Source organism: Gavia stellata, chromosome 12, assembly GCF_030936135.1.
Source record: "Gavia stellata isolate bGavSte3 chromosome 12, bGavSte3.hap2, whole genome shotgun sequence".
NCBI classification, from domain to species: Eukaryota; Metazoa; Chordata; class Aves; order Gaviiformes; family Gaviidae; genus Gavia; species Gavia stellata.
This window is the reverse complement of record NC_082605.1, coordinates 17546436-17570041: the sequence shown is the minus strand read 5'-3', so window position 1 is coordinate 17570041 and position 23606 is coordinate 17546436. Positions and strand designations below refer to the sequence as shown.

The 23606-nt window shown below is 45.7% G+C and overlaps 1 protein-coding gene across 1 annotated transcript in view; it reads left to right on the top strand.

Moving 5' to 3' along the window:
- The window catches only part of ADAMTS9 (ADAM metallopeptidase with thrombospondin type 1 motif 9), an 86775-nt gene that overhangs the window by 41163 nt on the left and 22006 nt on the right, over nucleotides 1-23606 (top strand). Inside the window, exons 22-29 of the mRNA XM_059823082.1 lie at nucleotides 565-729; nucleotides 1597-1716; nucleotides 3536-3640; nucleotides 3786-3953; nucleotides 4150-4434; nucleotides 5082-5243; nucleotides 5835-6011; nucleotides 19854-20021. Coding sequence (XP_059679065.1) covers nucleotides 565-729; nucleotides 1597-1716; nucleotides 3536-3640; nucleotides 3786-3953; nucleotides 4150-4434; nucleotides 5082-5243; nucleotides 5835-6011; nucleotides 19854-20021 — 1350 coding nt within the window. The remainder of the gene's footprint in view (nucleotides 1-564; nucleotides 730-1596; nucleotides 1717-3535; nucleotides 3641-3785; nucleotides 3954-4149; nucleotides 4435-5081; nucleotides 5244-5834; nucleotides 6012-19853; nucleotides 20022-23606) is intronic.

Here is a 23606-nt window from a genome sequence, read left to right as displayed (position 1 = left end):
CTCTCGTTTCTATGAATCATGTTCTTTTAGAAAATGATGAAAGAAACGAAGTGGGAGCAGGGATTGTTCTCTGCAAAATGTCAGTCTTCTGGGTTGAGCTGCTGCCGGCCTGAGCCACGCTGGGGCGATGGAAGAGGCACTCGCAGCCCGTGGGAGCCGAGACCTTTAACGTGCACACTCAGAGCCAAGCAAGTTTTTTGCAAGCGTTTGGCACCCCGTTGTGCACATCTGAAGCCCCGTAGGGCTTTGCCTGAAGTCTTACAGCTGCTGAAAGTCAAGAGCCTTCATGGTCTCGCTTTGCCCGTGCTGAAGGGTCCCAGCGTGGCTGTGCTCTCCATGCTCCAGCCTCTGCTCTGGACCAGCTCCGGAGAGCAATCCTGTCTCGTTGCGAGACGCTCATGTTTTCCAGCACGCATGGTCATTAGCTAAAGAGCTGCTTCTTGGTGCCAGTTTTTAAGCAGTGGTTTGCAGTGGGTCTGCAGGTTTATTTCTCAGCGCTGGGGCAGGTGCTGAGCTGGCAGCGCATCCCTGGCACCGCCTGAGCTTGCATTTTACTCCTTGCAGTGCCTGGTCACCTGTGGAAAAGGGCACAAACACCGCCAGACCTGGTGCCAGTTTGGAGAAGATCGATTAAATGACAGGTTTTGCAATCCCGAAACGAAGCCGGAGTCGGTGCAGACGTGCCAGCAGCAGGAGTGTGCTTCGTGGCAAGTGGGGCCATGGGGCCAGGTACCGCAGAGCTGCCGCGGGGCTCCCGGCCAGTGGGACCTGGGTGCTGGTGGCCGAGGCTGGGCGCTACCCTTTCATCCAAATTCAGCGGCGTAACTGTGTTAATTGATCTGCACACCAAAGCAGCCCTCTGTTTGCTTGGGTTCAGCGGATGGGCAGCAATAACAGTACCTGCCCTTTGTGCTAAATTTAATCTGCGTCATACTAAATTGGCTGTGATTTTCAAAAAAAGGGTTTCCAAGGTTATGTTCCTAAATCCATATTTAGGCATGTAAATACATGCCATAATTTTCATAGAAAAGCTGCTCCCATTGAGTAGCTGTTGTTGCTTTTAATGTTTTCCAGTTTCTGGGTCAGTGAGAGTTGTTTTCTGTTAAAATACAAGTTGCTCATTTCTCCCGGAGTGTTCTGGCATCTCCTTTTCCACAAAGCTGTTAGTTCTTGCCTTAAAAAAACAGCAACAAACCCAGACCAGTTGTCCCAGTCCAACTTATTTCCCATCAGTAAAATTATTCATTAGCCACTTGTGCTACCGTGGGGCTGAACAACCAGTTTGAAAGAATGATACGATGCAGATTCTACCAGACTATGATTTACTGTGTGCAGCAAAGTAAATAATTTAAATGCTCTCACCTTCATTCCCAAGGAAGCAAGTGAAGCGTGTGAGGCTCTGGTGGGCACAGTGAATTAAAACTTTGACCTAATTTAAAGCTGAAATGCATGAAATGGAGGAAACCAGAAGGGAAGCTGGGTTTTATTTTTGCTGCTCATGCTGCATGCCTAAACACAGGCTGGGCTGATTAATACTTTCTAACCAAAGCAGCTACTCAGACCCAGCACTTCTTTCTCCCGTCTATCCTCTCCCAGTGCACGATGACCTGTGGCCAAGGCTACCAGATGAGAGCGGTGAAGTGTGTCGTGGGCACCTACGTGTCAGTGGTGGATGATAATGAGTGTAATGCTGCAACCAGGCCAACAGATACCCAGGTAAATCCCGCTGTCCTGTTTCCCTCTTTTGCCAGCATGTGTACAGAGGCCTCCAAGCTGCAGCTTCAGGGGGTGTCTTGCTGCAGCAAAGGCTTGTCCTGAACATCATCCCATGCAGAACAGTATCTTGGTCTGCTGTATGGCTGTGGGAGAGGTGCAGCATAGCACCCTGTTTTGGTGGAGGTGGGACAGAGAAGCTGTATTGGGGGAGTTCCCATCCAGACCCTCTCCATGTGGTTAACCTTGTGCTCCGAAGCACCAGATTGCTGAAAAGGCAACGGACAACTTGTTATGAGGGCGTCAAGACTTTGTGGGGTAAAGATTACCTTTGCTTATGGTTTATATCCATGGAGCTCTAGTCATAGGATGGGATGTGCAAGGGCCTGTCCAGATTCAGAGCTGGTCTCCAAGAGCTCGTGAGCTAAAGAAGCAGCAGCAGATGAATATGGGAAGACAACCAGAGACCAGAAGTGTAAGCTGGGACAGTATTTACTAGCCTCAGAGGCTGGAATCACAGCACAGCAGACACCTCCTTTGGCTTGCACAGGGTCTGGGATGCCTGGCTGCAGCCTGGGCTTGCTTGGCTGCAGGACCGTCGCTGTGTGGTACAAATGACGGCTAGGGGCCATCATTTGTTGTCTGCTGCACGTGACAGTATAGTGTATGTGCCAACTACAATTCCAGACATATACCCCCCTGGCCGGATAAATTGAGAAATGTTGCACACCCTTTGCAAATTTGCTGAAGAGGCTTTCCATGCTGTGTTCACTGGTACTTGGAAGCAAATGTGTAAATTCCCATTTCAAGCAGAGGATGTGCCCATGGTGTCTGAAGAAGCTGAATAAAGCGGAACGTTACCATCTATCTGTCATGTAGGGAAGTTGTAGTGCTGATGCCCTGCCCAGTTTCAGTCCTGCGTGACTACAGAGTTTAACTAAGGCCACAACATTTAGGAAAGGGCTGTTTTTCCCATGTATGGAGACCAATTGCACTATAGTCAAGGGGTAACAAACCGACTTGTCATCAGCCATCGCTTGGCACGCACATCTCCAGTGTAAGTAAAATCACAGCAATGCGGAAATCATTTATGCCATTTGTCAAGAGCTGCTCTCTCCCTTGCAGTGACAATCAGTATTAATTTCCTTTTTGGCAATGACTACTCATAGGCTCATAGAGTAAAGTCATGGCTATTCATCATTTCTGTTGCCAGACCTCCCAGGAGGTCCAGACAGGACCAGAACCCTCCTGTTAGGCACCGTACCAAGGCTGAGCAGAATAACATGCCTGTTCCCAAAACCTTGCATGCTTAGTGTGTGGTGAAGATCAGCACATGGATATAGGTGGTCTGGTGGGCTGCAAGGAATCAAAGGGCTGCAATCAGCTCAGCAGCGTAACCTTTATTAAGTGGGCTGCAGGTTTCGTGCTGAAGGAAGGGAGCTTTGAAGGGAGATAAAGTTGCTGCTTTGCAGATGTGTGTTCATACCAGAAGTCTCCTAATGAACTTTCATCTTTTGCCTCAAAAACATCTGGTTTTAATGCATGGAGACGGCACATGGTTATGGGGATCCCTATTGTAGAGTTCCGAAGAAGTCAAAAGTCCACCAAGGTTCTGCATATGAAGCCCTCGGGGTATTGATACCAAATTTTGCTGATTCGCCAAGAGGACACAAGGAGAAAGCTTGCCAACACACAAGCATGCAGGTCACAGATTTTCAAGACGTTGTGTGTTGTTGATAATTACATTGGAGAGGAGGTGGTTTAACTGAAACATTTGCAAATTCGTTGTTTTCCTCTTTTCCCTTATGTATTTCACGTACAGGACTGTGAAATAGCAGCGTGTCCTCCCCATCCAAATAGTCCTGAAGCCAAGAGATCCATATCAGGCATTCACAGGACACAGTGGAGATTTGGGTCCTGGACACCGGTAAGCGTGTGTCGTAATACTTTCAGGATTATTTTACAGTAGACAATGTGATATTTTTAAGTGCATTTGACTAACTTTTTGTTCCAAAGCCCTTGTAATATGTATCGGGAAACTTTCTAGTGGAGTGCTTGTTGCTCTTCCCTAGTGCTCCGCAACGTGCGGGAAGGGTACCCGGATGAGATACGTCAGCTGTCGGGATGACCAGGGCTCGGTGGCTGACGAGTCAGCTTGTTTCCACCTCCCGAAGCCGTCAGCCACGGAAATGTGCACCGTGACGCCGTGCGGGCAATGGAAGGCCTTGGAGTGGAGCTCTGTAAGCATCGTGCTCTCTCTTGCAGGAGAGCCCTATAGACCTCATTGCTGGAAACGTGTTTCATTAGTCTGTCACGCTTGCCCTTTTATAACTGGGGAGATTAAGGTTTTCTGCTGTTCGTTGTTAGCAATAGCTGTCTGTCTGATTTTTCAAAGCTGGAAATGTGACTGTGTCTCCTTTTCCCACTGTAACGCAGTGCTCGGTGACCTGTGGTCAAGGTAAGGCAACGCGACAAGTGATCTGCATCAATTACAGTGACCAGCTGGTGGATAGGAGTGAGTGCGATCCAGACGACCTCCCTGCCACCGAGCAAGACTGCTCCATGTCTCCTTGTCATCCAAACAGCCATGACTACGGCAGGCCCATCCACCCTTTCCTCTATCCGGATCATCGCCTGAAACTGCACCCCGGAGGCAGCCCGAACCGAAACCGTGCACATATACCGGGAGGCAATCAGTGGAGGATTGGCCCCTGGGGTGCTGTAAGTGCCCTGATTTTCTTATTGCAGTTTTCTTTTTCTTTTTTCCTGGACTAATCCAGGCTTTTCTTAACGTCACCACACAGGGAAAAGAGGGAGCCTTCTCCCCGCATTCTGCTTTCTGCTCACACGAGCAAGTGTTGCAGTAGGGTGCAGGTATCACTTCTCAGCCTCTCACACCTCTCATCTCCAAGGCTCTCCAGGCAGAAAGCTGACAGCATCATTTTCCATGATGCAAAGGCCAACCTCTGCTTCCTAGCCATCTCCTGCGACATTTACAGCTGTGCAGAGCTGTTGCCAAAGCACAGCAGAGCCTTAATGCCAGCTGCTCTCACCCCAAACAGTTTGCAACACTTTATCACAGAAGTCCCTAAAGGGAATTAAGCACAAACAGGATGTCAAACATCGCATTAAAGGCAGTGGGGATTACTCACCTGCTTAAAATTAGGCTCGTGTTTATTTTCTTTGCTTAGTCAGCACCTAAGTCATTGCACTGCTATCAGTAATAGCTGGGTTTTGAAGTTAATAATGCCTGTTAGCTGTATTACCTTTCTAGCGGTGCATTCCCACAGTGCAAGGCACTGGGAAGGAGCTGGGAATGCAGTATTATTCCTGGACTCAACGAAGCCGTGGGCATTTGTGTCTTCCAGTGCTCTAGCACGTGTGCGGGGGGGTTCCAGCGGCGGGTCGTGGTGTGCCAGGATGAAAACGGATACACCGCAAATAACTGCGATGAGAAAAGCAAACCCATGGAGCAGAGATCGTGCGAATCTGGCCCCTGTCCTCAGTGGGCTTACGGCAACTGGGGAGAGGTGAGTGCACCATTCATTCATCCTGAGCTCCCTGCACAGGGGAAGGCTTTCATTAGCGGGTGGCTGAAAAATGGGAGAAGAGGGGGATATTGCAGTGACATTTATTAGAAAGATTGGAGCATGAAAGGCAGCCTCTGATAAATGAGTGAACCCTCGCAACTGCTTGGTGGTGTTTTCCATTCCATTTGTCATGGGAAAGTTTTCTTCCCAGGCAAAAGCACATTCTACAAAATTTTTTTTTTTCTTTTTAAGAGAAGTCTAGTTTAACTGAAGGCCTTTTTTCTTAATAAAAACACCGCTCCCTTCTGAAAATTTAACTGAGATGAGCAATTGGAGACGTTAACCTCCAGTATTGCGGTGGGTCTGGCAGTATCATTGTGGAGCAGCACGAACAGCTTTGGGAAGAGAGAAGCTGAAGCAGCTGATGCCCCGTCTGAGGCTCATACGGCGTTTGAGGGGATCTGGCCGGAGTGGGTTGGTTGGGAACAGAAACAACTGTCGGGTCTCAAGAGGTGCTAGTGCTTCGAGCAACCGGTCGGCAGTATTTTTGCTGCCTGGATGGTGATTCCTCTGTCCTCTGCTGACTTCCAGTGCACGAAGCCATGCGGGGCAGGGACAAGAACACGGCTGGTGGTGTGCCAGCGCCCAAATGGAGAAAGGTTTACGGATCTGAGCTGTGAAATCCTTGACAAGCCACCGGACAGAGAGCAGTGCAATGTGCAGGACTGTCCTAGAGATGCTGCCTGGAGCGCTGGTCCTTGGAGCTCGGTACGACCATAAACTCTTTCTCTTTGTGAACCGTTTTGTGGATATCCCGTAACAACAGATTTAATTTGCTTCAAACCAAGGTGCTAATGCTTCGTGTCTTAAAACTGCACTTAAAGAGGATTGTTGACAATATATTCAGAATAACACCTGTTCAGAAAGGGCTTACATTAGGGGAGCTCGAGTCCTTTAATTTAAAAGGTGCTTTCTGCTAAGTAGCCGCCTTTGTCCGTTTTATTACATTGTGCGAGCGCTGTGCATTATGAGTCTTGGTTCTGACGGAGTTCTTTGCATATGGATTTAAACCTGGCATTTAAGCAGTACATTTCCACTGAAGTTAAATTGTTCCCATATTTAATGGTAATACCGCGCCGTGCACCTACTGGTTTACCACTCGCATGTTCTCCGCCAAAAGCAAGATGACAGGGGAAAACGTGTACTAAATTGCATCAACTCCCAAGCATGTATAAGTGTGTATAGGTGTGTGTGCATGTCCCCACCTGCCCCCACACACAGCTGTGTAGAAACACATGTGCATTCACACCCATGCTCTATTTCTGTTCCCGTGTATATATAATATGAGTGTGATGTACTGTACAAAGGCACCTGTAGGCTATTCTTATGCATCTCTCTGGTTCTGGAGAGTTATTGTCTGGCCTGATCTCCAGCAGCTACTCTAGATATCATTAAGTCAGCAAGGGATCCGCAAGATGGTGGAAGGCTTAAAACCCTGGGAGTTTTCTAATAACAAAATAGTGTTTGAAGCAGAGGTGCTTTAACTGCTCCTTTGCTGCTGGAGGTGTCTGCTACAGAGATGCTCTTGTGAGGGTAGAGCAGCCCTGAACTGCAGGCCTGGGATGCTCTTTTGGGTCCCACAGCCTTGAAATTCTCCCTGGCCAGAGCAGCACTTTCTGCTCGGCACGAGCCCCGGTGTGCTAAGGCAAGTGCCGGCTGGGGCGCTTCTGGCGCGCTAGAAACCACGGACCTTCTGGTTTTGGAGTGGCCTTCAAACAAATGTCAACCGTTACCGTGTATTTTGGTATAAAAGCATTTGAAGAAGATTTAAAAAAAAAAATTATAATAATTTGTCTCAAAAGCACTTTATAGGGGGAAACAAAAAGGCCTGTTTGTAATGTATTGGACTTCCTTAATTGTCACGGTTTGAAAAGTCATCTTGCTAAAACGTAACCACACTCTTGTTTCTGCGGGTGCTTTCGGTAACGCAGATGCCTTCAGTACCGCTCCTCAATATTTTTGTCATACCTCAGTGAGTTATGCAATAGCCATAAAACTGCTGAACTGTTTATACGGTGCTTCACCAGTACAAGGGACAGTGATATGAAATATTTCATTTGAGGTGCTAATGTATCACTTGTACGCTGATATAGTTGGTGCTAAAAATGAGGGAGCTGAGCTAAGCAGAGCTAGCAACCTATGCGGTGGCTTCCCCGCAGAATTACCGGCTGGGAGCTGCTGCCAGCCTTTGTTACCTGTGCTGGACCATTTGCAAGAACCAAAGGTGTGGACAGAGTTGTGTTACATTTTGGTGTCACTCAGCGTTCAGCCTCTTCACAGCTGTTGAGGAGCAGGCTCCAGGGCTGTGTCTGCTCCTCTGTGGTGGAAATGCAGGGTGCAGTCCTATATTTTGGTTTGGGTTGGTTTTTTTTTAACCCAGGAAAAATTCCCTTAACTCTACTAAGTCATATTAACCTTGGTGGGCTGTCCCTTGCTCGGTCTCCTGGGAGCGGCTGGGATGTCGGACAAGCAGGCGGAGGGCAGGGGCATCCTATCCTGCCTGCGGCATCTCCTCCCGGCTGCCCGCGGGGCTCACAGCCCCCTGGCCTCCCGCAGGGCTGAGACCCAGTCATTGCCACAAAGTGACTTGATTTTTCAGGTCTTATTACCGAGGTGTCATTTGGCTCTGATGTAGGGGACCCCAGAGCTGTTTGAAGACTGAATTTTATCCACGGGGACAACAGGGCTTCGTGTCCTCCTGCAAAATACTCCCCATATATGTCTACCTCGTGCTACTACTGTAGGTAGTAACGTCCAAATTCTTTTTCTTTAGTGTGGTATCACCTGGATTTGCTTTAGCTCTGTCATCGGTAGCAAACACCATTCTGTAGCTGTACATACTTCATCTGTTGGGATGGAGTGTCACTACCATATTTTTTTGGTCACTTTTGAAACAAGAGTATAGTATTAGCTGAAACTTTTCAGCAGTATGGATTTATGTATTTATGTAAAAGTGTATTTATTTTTCCAATATTGTTATTTAATTTTATATAAATATTGCATACATTTACAATGTTTAATGTTAATGTTGAACAGTGAAAATTAAAGACAAGTAGAATGTAATCATAAATGAATTTGTATAATGATTTCTTGAGTCTTTTGCTAAATTAAGATCATATACTTAGTTTTGGTAACTTTTACTAAATTTTCTAAAATGGTACTGCAGTGTTCCATCTTTTGACTTGCTTTTCTTTTACTTTGTTCTCCTAAAGAAACTGTCATTCTCAATAATTAAACAAACACAGTTAAAAGTGTATGAATTACGAAGTTTGGATAACTAATTTCTTGCAAGCACCTGATTGGCTTAGCTTCACTCAAGTTCCAGTGAAATTAGTACTATAAAATACATACAAATTAAAGCAGAGAGAGTCTGAAGAGTCCAACCCTCAGTCCTCAGGCGAAATTCCACTGGGATTTTATACACTAAACAAGTGATTTTATCTGGCTGGTTAAATCCAGGTTTTAAAGAGATAATTAAATGAATAAACAGATTCTGTATGTAAATTATAATTTTATAACAGGAGACTGGTGAGATGCCTGGTCATTATAATGTACGTTCAAAGAGGACTAAGAGGAGGTGACACTTTTATTTCCTTGCTTATTTAAGAACATGTATTTAAACACTGCAGAATTGCACACCGTGTGATAGACCTGACCTTTTTATTAAAATAATGCTTTAGAAAACTTACAGAGGCTGCCACCAGGATACAAAGAGTGGTTTTTCTTCTCTGAATGCCTTATGGTATGAGCGCAGATCTCCATACAAATACCGAGTGGAAATCTCACCATGTTCTCCAGAACGAGGGAGATGCTCACAAAGAGTATTATCCATCGCTTCATTTAAAACCCGAGGCTGAACCCACTCCTCTCGGAGGAGATCTGCTCCTTTCAATAATCTCTGTGAAACGTTGGTGCTGTAGAGTTTACCGTAACATACAGCTGTATCCTGATACAATTTATGAATAATTCTGAATTCACTTCTGGTGGGCTTCTCATTCTTTCCGACTTAGGAAACGGGCACAGATAAGGTAAAACAATTATATCTCACAACACCCTGTTCTGGTTCAGTCGGGTGAGTCATTTGGGCTTCACTACAGTGCGACAGTAATCGTTTGAATTTGACCTGTGGAAAATGGGTGGGTGGATGGCTTTTTGGGTTTGGGTGGGGTTGCTTAAAGAGTATTATAATTTTAAAAGTACTCTGCTTTGTCAAGTACTTATCGCTCTTGGGTATCAAAAGTTCTAGCTGCTAATGCAATGGTTGTGTAGCTCTTTGTGCCTGCAAAATGGTGGTGTGTGCTTCCCAGCTCTCTATCAAATAGGCAGAAATGCTGGTATCTTAGTCTTTGAGGGCCTTTTCATCTAACAATGAAGAACTGGAAGCTTAGCATAAAATAATTGGAATGTTAGCTGGCTAAGCTCCAAACTCTGTTATTGTTGATGTGAATTCAGGTTTGGGTTAGGACAACGATGCCATATCCCCTTAGCCAGAGCTGGAAGCTGCTGGCATTGATGGCTTTGCAGGGCTCTTCGGCTGTGCACAGGGATGCGAGTAGTGGCGAACGGGCTCTGGACTCGCTGGGAAGTGGGAGGACTGCCTGGCCAACGTCAGTGCCAGGGAGCTGGCACTCAGGAATTCTGGTCTTAAAATTGGTATCAATGGAATGTTGAGGTTATTTGTATTTGATTCTGTCAAAGCCCCCAACACATTGTTTACGAAGTGCCCTCCCCATGAAGCTGGCTGAAAATAGGCTGTTCAACAGCAATATTCTCCATGTCGTTGTTCTGATAATATTCTTAGCAGGCAGGATGTCAGCTCTTGCTAAGGCAGAAGTGATAACCAGGGGCAGATTTTGGTTGCAAGTGTATATAACTCTGCTGTTCTCTTCCTCTCTTCTGCAGAAAATTAATTTGCTGTGACAGCAGCATTACTGAGCTGCTGTATGATTCTTTGCACATGTTTTTGCAGTAACAAAGCCATCCTTGAAAATTAAGTGATAGGCACGCTGAACTCTCCAGTCACTCGGTGATTCACGTTGCTTTTTCTGTCCTTCATTCATATGATGTTGGTTCAGGCTCTGAGACTGTGAGAGCAAGTCTGTATTTCTCAGTAGTGCCAGGTATTATCAGAAAACTAATAAAACCAAACCCATCCCGAGAGCCTGTGGGGGAAAGGCAAATGTTGCTGCAGCACAGGAAGGCTGCACATATGGTCCCAGCACCCATAACCCAGGCAGAGGGATGCACAGGGTGGCTTGCATGCCTTTAGAAAAACAGATAGAAATAGATGCCTTAGTGAAGATTGAATAAAGCTGATCCAGACCAAAATGAGAACTCAGTAGCCCGTGGATATCCCCAGCCATCTGTCTGAAGCTGTCTCCATCTCAGAGCTGTTTACTGTACGCCTAGGCTGGCCCACCAAGGCTGTTGTCCCTCTTGGGTTCCTGGCTGTCTCCCCTCTAGGATCACTCAGACCGACTGACTCCAGGGACTGCTGTTTTGGTGTGCTGATGAAAGGCAAGAAGTTGTCTGCTTTTGTTTCCCAGTCAGAAAAAGGCCTTTGACAGTGCAGACCTCTTTGCTTTTGTTTAAAAAAACAAACCAGACCCGTTTCAGCCCTGCCCTGTACTCCCTGCTGTGTGTCACCCATCCAGAGCATCCCACTTGCCAGTGCCCAGCTTCAGCCACCCTCCGAAACTGCACGTCCCTGGGTGATAGCTGGGATGAGCACAGCAGGGCCTGCCGTCTTACCATCCACCTATTCACTGTCTCATGCCCTTCTTGGAGCTCATCCCAGAGAGTGAATGCAGTTGGGGTTTTGTTCGTAGAGTTTCAGCCCATTGCTTCTCCGGGGCAGCAATGATGGATGCTTCCGTGGCTCTTTCCTCAGCTCAGTGCCCACCGACCCCACTGAGGCTCAGAGCCACAGCTGATGGCTCCAAGCTGGTTACAGGTGGGTGAAGCCAGTGGTACCCAACTGCCTGGTAAAGAAACATCACTTTATTCCTCTTTTGCTACTCTAAAATCTCAAATTTTTATTTTCCTTTCCATTGTTGTTGTTTGCCTATCATCAGTGGACATCTTTCGTTGCCGCTTCTGTTTCTCCTTAAATAAGGAGAGCTATATAGATGTACTTTTGCCATTGGTTCTGCTGTCTCCTGTTTGCTAGTGTTGATGCTCCATGAGCAGGAAAACAACCATCAAAGCCCGTCTGCTACACTGCAGGTGAGGGACCACCCTGGGGCACTGTGTGCTTAACACTGAGCCCGCGCTTCAGTGCTTTGCCTGGATCAGCTCCTCGCAGGACTGATTTCTTGCAACTTAGTGCTCAGCTGTCGCAATCCGCACTCCTCCCTTGCAGGCACCCCTCAGTCTTCGCACCCATTGTGATCTGACCTGGTGGTTAAATCTAGTGTCTTTTAGTCTGATGGAGATGTAAAAGGAGTGGCCCCTCTAACCTCCCTTAATCCAATGATGGAATGCTGGGGAAGTGCCAGGGTCATGAGCTGCAGAGAATGGCCCGTCTTGTCTGCTCTCCTGCCACTGCCAGGACAGACACAAGCAGGACCGGTGGTTGGATTCAAGAAGGTTATTTTCTTGTATCTTGAAACTCTTCTCTTCCCCTTGCCCCCAGATGACCCCTCTTTTCCCAAGTTCCTCAGTGTACTTTCCCAGTCAGAGCAGGTAACTCCATTAGTATTCACTGGTGTTTCTTACCCTGTATGGTCCAACCCATGCTTCTGTCCTAACTTACTGTAAAATACTTGCCTTTCTCCTCCCAAAGTGACCAAGTCTCACCTCAACCCCTGCCAACAGCTCCCATGGGCATGTTATATGGCAGCCTAGAGTGTGTAGGCAGTGAAACCTTGCAGAAAAGAGGAGGTGAAGGCCAGGAGGGTAATACTGAGAAATACAGTAGCTATTTGGCTGCACTTGGTATGCCTCAGTGGTTGCCTTTTTACGCCTCCCCTCTTACACATTTTCTCAATGAGATGGTCATTTTCCAGGCAGTGCACAGCTGGCCTGAACTTGGACAAATGGTGGGACTGCTGTTCAATGACGACTGGCTTCAGTCTTCGTGTCATGGGTGGCCCATCCATGGCTGCTGGCTTTGTAAAGTCTGCAGACCTCCTGTACGCGCACATATGCACAAGCTCACACGCACAGGAGAAATAAAGCAATAAATAAAGGGCAATTGCTGGGAACATTTGTCTCCCAAAGCACCAGCTTTGAGTGCAGTAATAGAAATATGCGTTAAGACTGCAGGAGACGTGTTAGAGCAGTAACACGCTTTCAAGGATAAGCTGTGAAGTTCAGCATCTTCGAGCAGATCCCTGACCTGGGTGTTGAGAGGTCTGCATGCGTTTTTGCCCACATTCCACACTCACACTGCGTACCCCAAACTGCAATAATTGCTGTTGCTTAGATCCTAGGGATTGTAGCATTTAGAAACAAGGATGTGTGATGATGAGAGACACTAAGCACTGTGTTTCTAACTTTCCTGATGACTGATCTGTGCAGTCATTAAGGAAAAATGATGTAGTCAGCCTTGTTCCAAAGGCACTTAATGCTGTATTCACGTTTTAATTTTTACTAGGTCACAGGGGAGGCAAGTGAGCCAGCAGCATGAATGAAAATCTGCCTGGTGCCCAAGACCGTGTGCAGGCTGACAGTATTTGATCCCTAGTGCATTAAGCCAAGATTTTTCTTTATAAAACCGGGGAGCAAGAAGCAGCCCAGGGCTCCTACAAACCCCTGGTGTGATGCACACCTGTGCAATAGGGCTGATGTTCCTTGGAGAGCTCTTTACTTTGTGTTTCACTCCATCTGACATGGACAGATCCTGTTCTTGAATGGGACTTCTAAATGGCATTATAATACAATGGTTCACTAAAAATACGAAGTGTCAGTTAGCCTAGGTTTGCTGCTTCAATTGCTACTTTCTTAAAAGTGCCACAGCGTGGAAAATAGGCTTCATCAGTGCTTTCCACATCCCATTGTACCGGCGTCCTTGGGTAGCTCACACATCTCCTCCTAATTTGAGAAAATGCCATCTAACACCTCCTTCCCTGGAGAGACCTGTAGTGGCTATTTGAGGGGTTTGCTTGTTTGTTGTTCAAGTTAAATAGTGTGGAGCAGGGCAGGGACACAGCTTTTAAGGCAGTTTTTTGTGTTCACAGCTTTGCTGATTTCTGCACCTGATGAAGTCTTTGTATGGCATGTGACAATAGGATGGGGGAAAGAGGGGGAGAAGGTGCTACTTACTAGGCGGACAACATAGAAGAGAAGATGTATGCCTTCTCCTCCTGCGGCAGTTACCTGCTTTTCTCATGTATATTCTGTGAGGTTTCCCAGCTCAGGGAAATTATTATATTGACTTCAGTGCTCAGAGCCTTAAATCTTGCAGGAGTTAAAGAGCCCAAGAGCATCCTTTCCTCTGGAGGTGCTGCTGGAGGAATGGGCTCCAGACACACCAGTGTCTTCTTTCTGCTGCAGCAACACATCAAGTTGTACCCTCCTGCTCTTTGAGAAGTTCCCTTATTTTTTTTTTTTTTTAACCTGTTATGAGACAACATCCCAGGTCCCTGGGCAGTCTCTGTGGCTTGGTTTGGCAGCAGGAAGGTGAAGGTTTAGTGGATTGTTTTATTTCTCCCTTTTACAAATAATCACTTGGGAAACTCTGTGCCTCTGCCGCAGAGCAGCCGGAGGATGGAGACCCCGCATGCGCTGCAGAGCCAGGGCGAGCCAGCGTGGGTGTTCCCTCTCGCCTGTGCCCGCAGCGAGGAGCGCTCCTCGGGGACACTGGGGCAAAGCCTGCTCTTGTGCATGCCAAGGGCTGCCCTCCGGCTCCGGGAGGGTTCCTTGGGATGTTTCCACACGGGTTCTGGACAATGGTTACAGACATACTTGGGACTATACACTCCGAAATCCCTAATGTTCATGTCTTTTTTTTAATCCTCCCATTTCTCTGAGAAGTCAGCATGGATGAAGCATTTCTAAAGCCTCTTCTAAACTGCTTTGGGTTGTTTTGCTCAGGTCTCTGGTCCACTTGCCCTCCTTTGAATGTAGAGACCGCTCTTCCCTTTTAAATGTACAAAAATCAAATGTATTTTCTGGCCTCATACCAGCTAAAATCACCATGACCATGCGCTCTTGGTAGCTGTGTGTGTTAAGGTATGGCTCCCTCTTACAGTTTTGCAGGAAAGGAAAGCCCAGCTGGGTGAATCCTACCCTGCTCCCGACCCGCGGGCATGGACTTCTCACTGTGCCGACGGAGCCGGGCGTGAGACCGTGCTAAAGCAGATCAGTGGAAGGAACAGGATTTCAAAGTAGCCAGCAACAAATACTTCCTAAACATCTCCTAAAGTGCTTGCAGCCACTGGAGAAACCATAGCATGGAGCTGCACCCTTGTTTTAAGCCTGTTGCTCGTCTCGCTGAAGCCAAGGAAGTTACCTGCTAAAATACCTTGTTGTGACGCTAATTAACTTAGGTTGGATGCCACAGAGCCTCTGTTGCTGGGTAACACAAAAGCTCAGGCATTTGAAGACTTCTAGTGAAGGTTCAGCTGGTGAGGAACAATCCAGGCTTTCCTTGGTGGTGCGTCTCCTGATGTCCTTTGTGCTCGAGAGACTTCAGAGGTGCAGATGCCACAGGGCTGTGATTTCTAAGTTACTAGCATCTGAGAGCAGCAGCGTGAGTTATAGTAAGGGTTGATGTAGGCTAATAGGATGCTGAAATGTAACTACGAGGGTGCGTGGTTGGGCTCTGCGTGCAACTGGAGAAGTTTGCTGACACCCGGGAGCACAGCCCCGTGCGGAAAGGGGCTGTAAAGCATTGTAGGGCTCTGTCGTTTTTCTGCTTTATTTCATCCAGCACATGTTTCAGCTCAGACTGTTGGAAAGGGTGAATGAGGGCTTACTTACGAGCTCTTACTTTCCGTATAATCCTTAATGTGTGGAAATCTAAACCTACAAGGATTGATTTTAATTTCCTCCAAAAAGTTGCTCCTGGCAGAATCTGATAAAGCCGTTTTTAGCCTAATTCTTCCTAGTCCCCAGCCCTGCCCTTGGTGAGCTATCGGAGCATACCTATCTTTAGGAATTCATTTGGTGATCACCACAGCTTGCATTCATTATCTCAAATACCTCCCAAATCATCGGCTGATGCACTGGGGCCTGGAAAAGTGGTCTGACAGCATTTTCTGAAACTTTTCACTTTGGGGGGAAAATGTCCCCAGGTTCTTGTGTGGTTTGCTTTTCTGCCCTGCGTTGAGCTGCCTGTTCAGTGCAGAAAGTTAACGAGAAGTGGAGCCGCTCCATAGCTCTTGACTGCTCTGTGCTGCCTCTTTCTTTTCACCAAGATTTGCTTATTTGTTCCCAGGGTTGTTGAGTCCTTTCGGTGCCAGCCTGACCTTACTCCCAGCCCTCAGCCTGGCAGCGGCACGGCCGTGACACAAGCTCCCAGTGCAGAAGAGCAGGTCGCGGTCTGCTGCAGGAGGGTCAGAACCTGGGCCCAACCAGCCAGAAATTTTGTACAAATTTTTAAGAGCTTTTGGGGTACATATTCTGTTTGTTACCCGCTACCAGCCAGGTAAATCGTGTAGCAGCTTGCCTATGTTAGAGAGGTCTTAATGAACAAGATGTACCCTCACCTTCCAGAATGTCGGAGTAGGAAATGCAGTAAGGTTAGTTTAAAGCAATTCGCACATACTTGGTAAAACAGAATGATCTTCGTCATTCCTGAACTCTGAAATAGAAAACAAATTTCTGTAGAAACAAAAACAAAAGCTCGCCGCTGCGCTAGAGCAGAGCGATGCATTGCAGGAGAGATTTAGCATCGTGTTCTGACCTTTCTGGAAACAGTTGATATGGAAATATTTTTGTTGTATTTATTTAAACTAGGCAGTATATTTATTTGAAAAAAATCAGCAGCATGCCAATCCCCAGTTCTTGGCATGTTAACAAAACTAATCATACAATAAACATAATGCCCTTAAATCTGTGCTCAAATGCTTTGATCCTAATGCTATTAGGAAAGTCCTTTCGTTCTTATTCTCTATGTAAAGCACCAGGTGTGACTGTGGTGGTTTTAGGAGATAATAAAGATAATACTATAGTCTTTAGTGTAATGGCTATAGCTGATTTTTGCAATAGTACTTCTGTACTATTTTATGTGCCACACTCATCTTGGGTTTTTTAAGAAACAGCACAATGTGGTGTTTTCACACCATCCTCCATGCCTGGCTATCCTCCCAGTTTCACCCAGGGGTGCTATTTGTTGCCGTGCCTCTACCACAGGCTGGAAACAGCATTTCAGAGACATGTTTTCAAGCACTTGAGGGGAGGCAGAGGCAGGTTGACCGTGGGCATGCCCAAGTGCATGTGATTCTTAACTCTAGGAAGCTGGTGAGTGAAAAAAGTCAATACAATACCTTGGCTACACCTTCAGGGCTGGATCCAGAGGCGATTAAAAACAGTAGAAGTATTTCTGTTGACTTCAAAGAGCCTTGGATGAGGCTGCTATTCCACAGAGAGCCACCCGTCCATCCCCACTACTTTGAGGTATTTTCTATGGGAGGTTGGGGATAGGGAAGAAATCAAGAAAGAGAAATATGAAAGGAGGGGTTTTATCTGTGCTTTTCAAATGTTTTAAAGAAAGCAAGGTCAAAGCTTACCTTGTGATGGCACTGTTATTGATAGATATCGTAAGTGGGCAGCAGCGTTTGCAGTGATGAAGAGTCCTGCTAATGAAACGCAGAGTTTCTCCAGAGTCCGTAATAAATGATGAGGCTGATGGCAGTAGCTAGGTGTATTGCTTCCCCAAGTCACGTGGCATTGAGATGAAGCCCATTATTAAATTATTTTCTGCATATGGCTCACATATGTTTAAAATCTATGTTGGAAATACCTGAGATGAATTAGAAGGCAGTTATGAAGTAGACTCTTTGCAAAGGAACTTTTAGTCTCTGATACTTGGTTACGTTAGATTATTCAGCCTCTCTTTTCTGTCAGTGCAAATGAGATCATAACTCACATGTGCATGAAAGCAAATGGGTGGTTTAGATCTAAAAATGCACAGCTGCCTAACTTTGATTTATATTAAAGACAGACATAGAAATAATTAATTCCAGCATCTTGAGAATTACATTTAAGTATTAACAAAATTAGGCAAATTATGCCTCAACCTCTGGGCGCACCGAGGTACGCATGCAGTTTTGCTTGATGGTGCGATGGCGAGATAACGGTCAGAATCAGGCTCCATGCCAAAGTTAAGCAATTTGTAGAAGGGGGATAAAAATTTTGGAAATGACTAGCACCATATTACTTGTGAGATCAAACATTTATCAACCAACTTAAGACCTCCAGAAACGTCCTTGTGTTGTTGCGCAATGTGGCTATTCTTCCTTTAGAATAAATAGTGGATCCAACGTATTTTTAAGTTAGAGGAAAAATGCACCTGGCTGCACCGGCTCGGGATGTGGGGCAAGAGAGAGTCCTGATCAATTTACCGCGTAAATTTACTCTTTAGCTTTGGCTGTCATAGTAAAGTGGTGTCCATTTTGGCTAAAGTGTCAGTGTTGCCGTTTACTCCAAAGATAGTAAATGGATGAAAGTATTAGAAGTTTACAACTGGGTTTGGTAGGATTTGACATTTTCTTCTTGCTGCTGGTGTTCATTGCCTGGGGAGAGATGTAGAAGGAATGAAAAAATGAACTTCTGATGAAATTTGAAGGCTTATAAAAATAGGATAACATTAACTCAATCTTTTTTCTGTTGATACTAAAGAAAAAAAGTGACGTTTGTGAATCTGGACAACTCATGAAAGCCTTACCTGAGAACAAGGGACAGCATTTCTTCTGGTTCTCAGTGCAAGATTGAATGTTGCTCTTTGGGTTTTTTGGCCTATCTTGAAATTGGAACTGGGCTCAGGAAAACTCAGAGGCGGCCATCCCTGGCGCAGGCTAGCCTGGCTTTCCGCCTGTCGCAGAGGAGCATCATTAATGGCTCTTAAACCCTATTGATGGCAAGAGACGTCAGCTACCTTTTGCTGATCTGTAACGGTCTTGCAGCTGGAAAACAGCCTTTTTCAGGACATCGCTTATACAAGCTTTTAAGCAGCAACATCTGATCTTATGATTTACATCCATTTCTCTTCACGTTGGTCTGAATTTTTCCATTTCGGAGCAAGTTACTACTGCTCTCTCACTGGTTCTTTGTGTACCTCCTAACACAATAGGGTCTGAATGAGTTGGAAGTAGCGCTGTAATTTAAAATAATCACAGTTGTCAAGGCATATGCCAATTTCTATTCTAATGGATCTTCCAGAGGTGCTACATATATAAATTGTGGCTTTTTAGGTTTCAAATGTATTCATAGGCTGGGAAGAGCTTGGGCTGTAATTTATTTCTTGGGAAATACACTGATGGAGTGGCCCTAAAATGAAGGAAGAAGCTGGAAGAAGCCTCATGTCTGAAAAGAAAGCAGAACATTTTATATTGAGAGATGGTTGAAACAGTGTGTTTGTGCTCAAGGATTAAACCAGGATGCTTGTGACATAGCATGTAATGACTTGCATAACATGTAATGAAGAAATTGAAGCTGGGTCTCTGAGTGCATCATGCTGAGTAAGAGGCTTGTTCTACACGAAACTGTCATATTAAATTCTTGTCGTGATTCCAGACCCCTTTGATTCCTAAATCTTTTGGAGGAGACTAATCTGAAATCAAAGAGAAGTTGCTTGGGGTTTGCATGCCAGAAGTGGTCACATTTGAAAAAGTTCGGTGAACCTGCAGAGGGAGGTTGAAATTAGTTGCTTCACCACAAAGCTTACAGCTAACATACCTGCTGATTTGCTTTTTGCTTTGATTCTTCGGGCTCTGCCTTCTTGCCACCTTCTGAGTTGTTTTCAAAATGCATAAATCTCAAGGGTGAGCATGTCCTGGTTTCAGTCTGTTCAGTGAAAAAAAAAAAAGGTAAATCAGTCTGCACTGGTACAGAGTAAAACAAACATGAGCTTAATTAGTGAGGACGTGGCAAGTCTGCATTTTTCTCTTCTGCCTTGTCCTTTGTGCAGTTATTTCCCTCTGTGAAGGTGTATCTCGCACTTTACTCTCCTGATTTACCAACATTTGACCTCCCTTTGTACCAAGGTAAATGGAAATGGTTCCTTTCAAGTTCTTCTAAGTAGATACTGAGGGCTCCTGCCTTGATCCCTGTAAGATGACTCTACTCCTTTGAAACCACTGGAGCAATGCCAGGAATCCAGCCTGCTGTCCCTGCTGAATGTCAGCTGCTTTCTCTATTTTGATATTGACATTCTGGGGGACTTTGACCAAGAATATCACGCAATTTTAAGTGCAAATGGGAGCATTTCCAGCGGTTGAATTCTGCCCTTCCATATCCCCCTCAAATTTTGTGTAGGCTGCAGGGGACATGGGGATGTGCTTTTTGGTCCAATTAAAAGAAAATGCCCTGGATAGCCACGGCCCGTGTATAACCATGTAGACGGCCCTGCGTGAAAGCTGATCTGTTGTTACTTTATATTTACAGTGTTCTGTCTCCTGTGGAAGGGGCCAAAAGCACCGCAATGTGTACTGTTTGTCAAAGGAAGGGAGGCATGTAGAAGAAGATTATTGCAAGCACCTTGCTAAGCCCAATGTGCAAAAGAAATGCAGAGGGGGCAGATGTCCGAAGTGGAAAGCAGGAGATTGGGGACAGGTGAGACACATTGTGTACCCTTTTGCACCCTTTGATATTCTTCCTCCATCCGATCGGTTAGAAGCTGTTTTTCCCATCGCTTCTGTCCTCTTGAATTTTTCAAGGGCAAAAGGTTTGGGTCACATCCTCAGGTGGCGTAAAACAGTGTAGCTGCATGGATAGCAGTGGAGCAGCACTGATTTGTACCAGCTGAAAACATGGCAACTTGCTTTTAGCATCTAAATGAAAGCAAATTCCTTAGTATGTAATATTAAAGAGAATCTACTATTTATTCATGGTTTTAGTAACATTATTATTTAACTATGTCGCATCCCAAGCAAAATCTTCCTTAGTTTTGAGAAATCTGAAATTAATTTTATTATCAGCTTCCTGGGAAAGCCTCAAGAACAATCTGAGCTGTTGATTAAAAATGCTTTTCACTACCTTTTGTTTCTTAACAAGCTCATCAGTTAATTTTGCTTCATTAAAAAGTCAGATGCTGATGCATAGAGCAGAGGCTGCTGGAAATGTGAAAGTGCTTGGAGATATTAAGCATCTTGTTTGTTGAAAGCATAGCTTGAATCCTTGTTTTCCTGAAAATAATGTCTTTGTCATTACCTGAATCTGCCGCATCACATTTTTGTCTCTGAACCTCACTTTTCCCTCTACCTTATTAGTGTGCTAATGAGCAGAACTATTGAAAATCCCAGACTAAATGAACTGTTACTTGTAAAACATCGAGTTCTCTTGCAGCCTGTCTTCCAAATTAAGGTACAAAACATCAATTCTCACTGTATGCGAGTTCCCTGAAAGATAAACCATTAACATCACTACAAGCACCCATGCAAATGTTAGGTCTAGGACAGCATACTCTCATTTAATGACGACTATTAAAAAAGACAATAAACCCATTGATGTTCTATGATTGTTTTCAGACTTGTATTTTTTTTAATGCTTACCTTCGCATTTGTAGGATAGCAGTGTTTGCCATTATGGGTGTAAAGGGCTAAGTGTGCATCCACCATAGAGGTTCAGTTACTGAGGTCTGGGCCCCTTACCCGCGGTATGCCTGGGAGCACCCAGGTAGCCTTGCATAACCCTGTGAAATGCACAGTACTGCTCCCATACTGAAAATTAAGTCAATATTATTACCTTTATTACCTGCATGACTTAAACCTCAATTTTATAAAGGAACCTAGACTGAAAAGAAACGCGAGGACATTAGATAGTCTTGTCATATCTGATTTGCACCTTATTTAAAGTGACTCCTTCTGAAAGCAATTTCTTACAGCTAATAATTGTAAACATAATAATGTAATGGTCTGTTGACTGCATTAAAATACTCTAATGTTAATTGATAAAAGTAACCATTTTAAAATTCCCAACGTTCCAACACATGAACGGAGTTAATTTTATGCAAGTGGAGAAAGAAACCCAAGTTAATAGGAAGATGAGGTGATTTATGGCCTGAGGTAATCTCTTGTGACTAGGTAATTAAGGAATATTTGTATGCTAATGATAAGACTAAGAATAGGCAGCGCATTTCCAGCACGTGGGGTAGCTCCTCAGCCCGGGTCCCTGATGCTGGCACATACAGCATCTTGCTTGGGGAAAAAATAAAGGGGCAGAAACACCCATTCTGCAATGTCAAACTGGGCTTTTTAAAGCTATATGAACTGCTCTGACATGACTTCCTTGCATCCTGATCCTCACTCGTGCTGGCAGCATTTCTTTGCCTGCGACAGATGAAAAGCGGAGCTGTCAGAAGTTTGGAGCACCGCCATGGCTGTCCCTGCCAGAGGTGTGCAGGGCTTGCACGGCTTTGCGAAAGATTTAATCCCTCAGAGCCGAGGTGGATTTAGGTGCTGGACTTCTCATTAAGACTATGAAACAGGCAGGGGCTTGGCATTCTGAATACCCCGTAGGTCAGCATCTAAATGGGCACGGAAACTTTTTCCCATCACCGGTGCCACTGTTGAAAATAGGGAGCCGTGATCCGTTTGCACTTAGATACTATCAAAAAAGCTTTCTGAAGGTCTAATTGCCTCCAAAAGATAATCCCAAAGCTAAGCTGCTGTGAGCTGGCTGCCTTTTGTCCTGAGTAAACCAGCAAAAGTCTGCTTGAGGAATAAGGCAAGGTTTTCCCACAAAAGTGCATCCTTCTTGTCGCCATATATGTACAGGACCTGTTGCATGTGCCTTTAGGTTTGGGGTTTTTTTTTCCTTTTCCTTTTGGGAAAAGGAATGATTTAAAAAATCAGGAGTAAAAAATACAGGAATGGTTAAAAATGAATCCCAGCTGGCTGAGCCAAGTGGTCCACTCAGTTTTTTTTCTCTCTGGATGTTTTGTATTCAGAGGTTGGGTAATTCTTTTCTATGTTGTTATGAAGCCGCTTTCGTGCAGTAAAGCATTTTTAATATATCTGTAATAATCAGAAGGGAAGAAAAAAGGCTTTTTCTCCAAGTTTTAGATGTGCTTGTGTCTGCACTGAAATGTCAGAGTTAATATGTTTGCATCTCCTAAGTGGTATCAATTACCTTTCACTTAGCAAAAATACCAATATTTATTCTGCTGTCTGGTATTTACATATTTCAGCTACAGGCTGAAATCCAGCCTTCTTTAAAAACACAGGTAGAGCATCAGGTAGAGCTTCTCCATAGCTGAGCTGGCACTCAGCAGTTTGATGACTGACTTTCTCAGTGGAGAAAGTAGCACTCCTGGGAAAACATATAGCCTCCGTAGAAAGGACAAACAGGCTGCCTGGCTCGTGGCATCCCTTAGGGGAATATGTAAGTACAGCACAAGTTGGCTGCCCCCAAACTGAGTATCTTCCGGCAGTGTCATCCAGCTGTATTTCTCCAAGGTAGACACAGGTTGGCTGACCAATATTTTGGCTTAAAATAGCCAGGATGAAAATGGTGTTAAAATCCGCCTTTTCTTGCCTCTGTAATAGAGCATAATGGTGTTATTTAGAAGTCAGCCATAAATCCAGCCAGAGCCACAGCAATACTGATGCTGCAGCACAGGCAGGGGGGGAAGCACCCTGCAGGAGATGCCTCAGTCCGCTGGGAAAAATCCCATGGCCCCAAGTCACCAACTTTCACCCAAGCTGGGTGCAGCCGTTGCCCCCTCCACAGCAGGACTCCGTGCTCCGGCAGCAGCGATACCCTGGTGTGGCCGGGTCAGCCCCACCACAGCCCTCCTGTGGCCCCAGGGCTGGGTTCATCTGCAGCTTCACCTCCTCGGGCCGGGGCCACACCAGTATCCCGTTCTCCCGTGCTGTGGCTGGATCGCGCTGTGGCTGCCGTGGGTGCCTGGCCCACCAAGTGCACTTAGAAAGCCCGTTCAGCTAGGAAAAGCCTCCCTTGCATACGCTCTTGCAATTAGCCCAAGGAAAAGCTCTTTGCTTGCTTACTCACAGGAGGGGGGTTCAAATTCCTTCCAAGGGACAGTCCAGGACACGGCAGCCCTGGCCCGGGGTCCTGGGGGGGCTCGGTCCCCTACTGTGAGTCCTCCTACCAATTCGGTCGGAGTGCGGCATTTATCCTCATGGGCTTACGTGGGGGCAAAGTGTCACCCAGGCACGCAGTGAAACGAGTCTACGG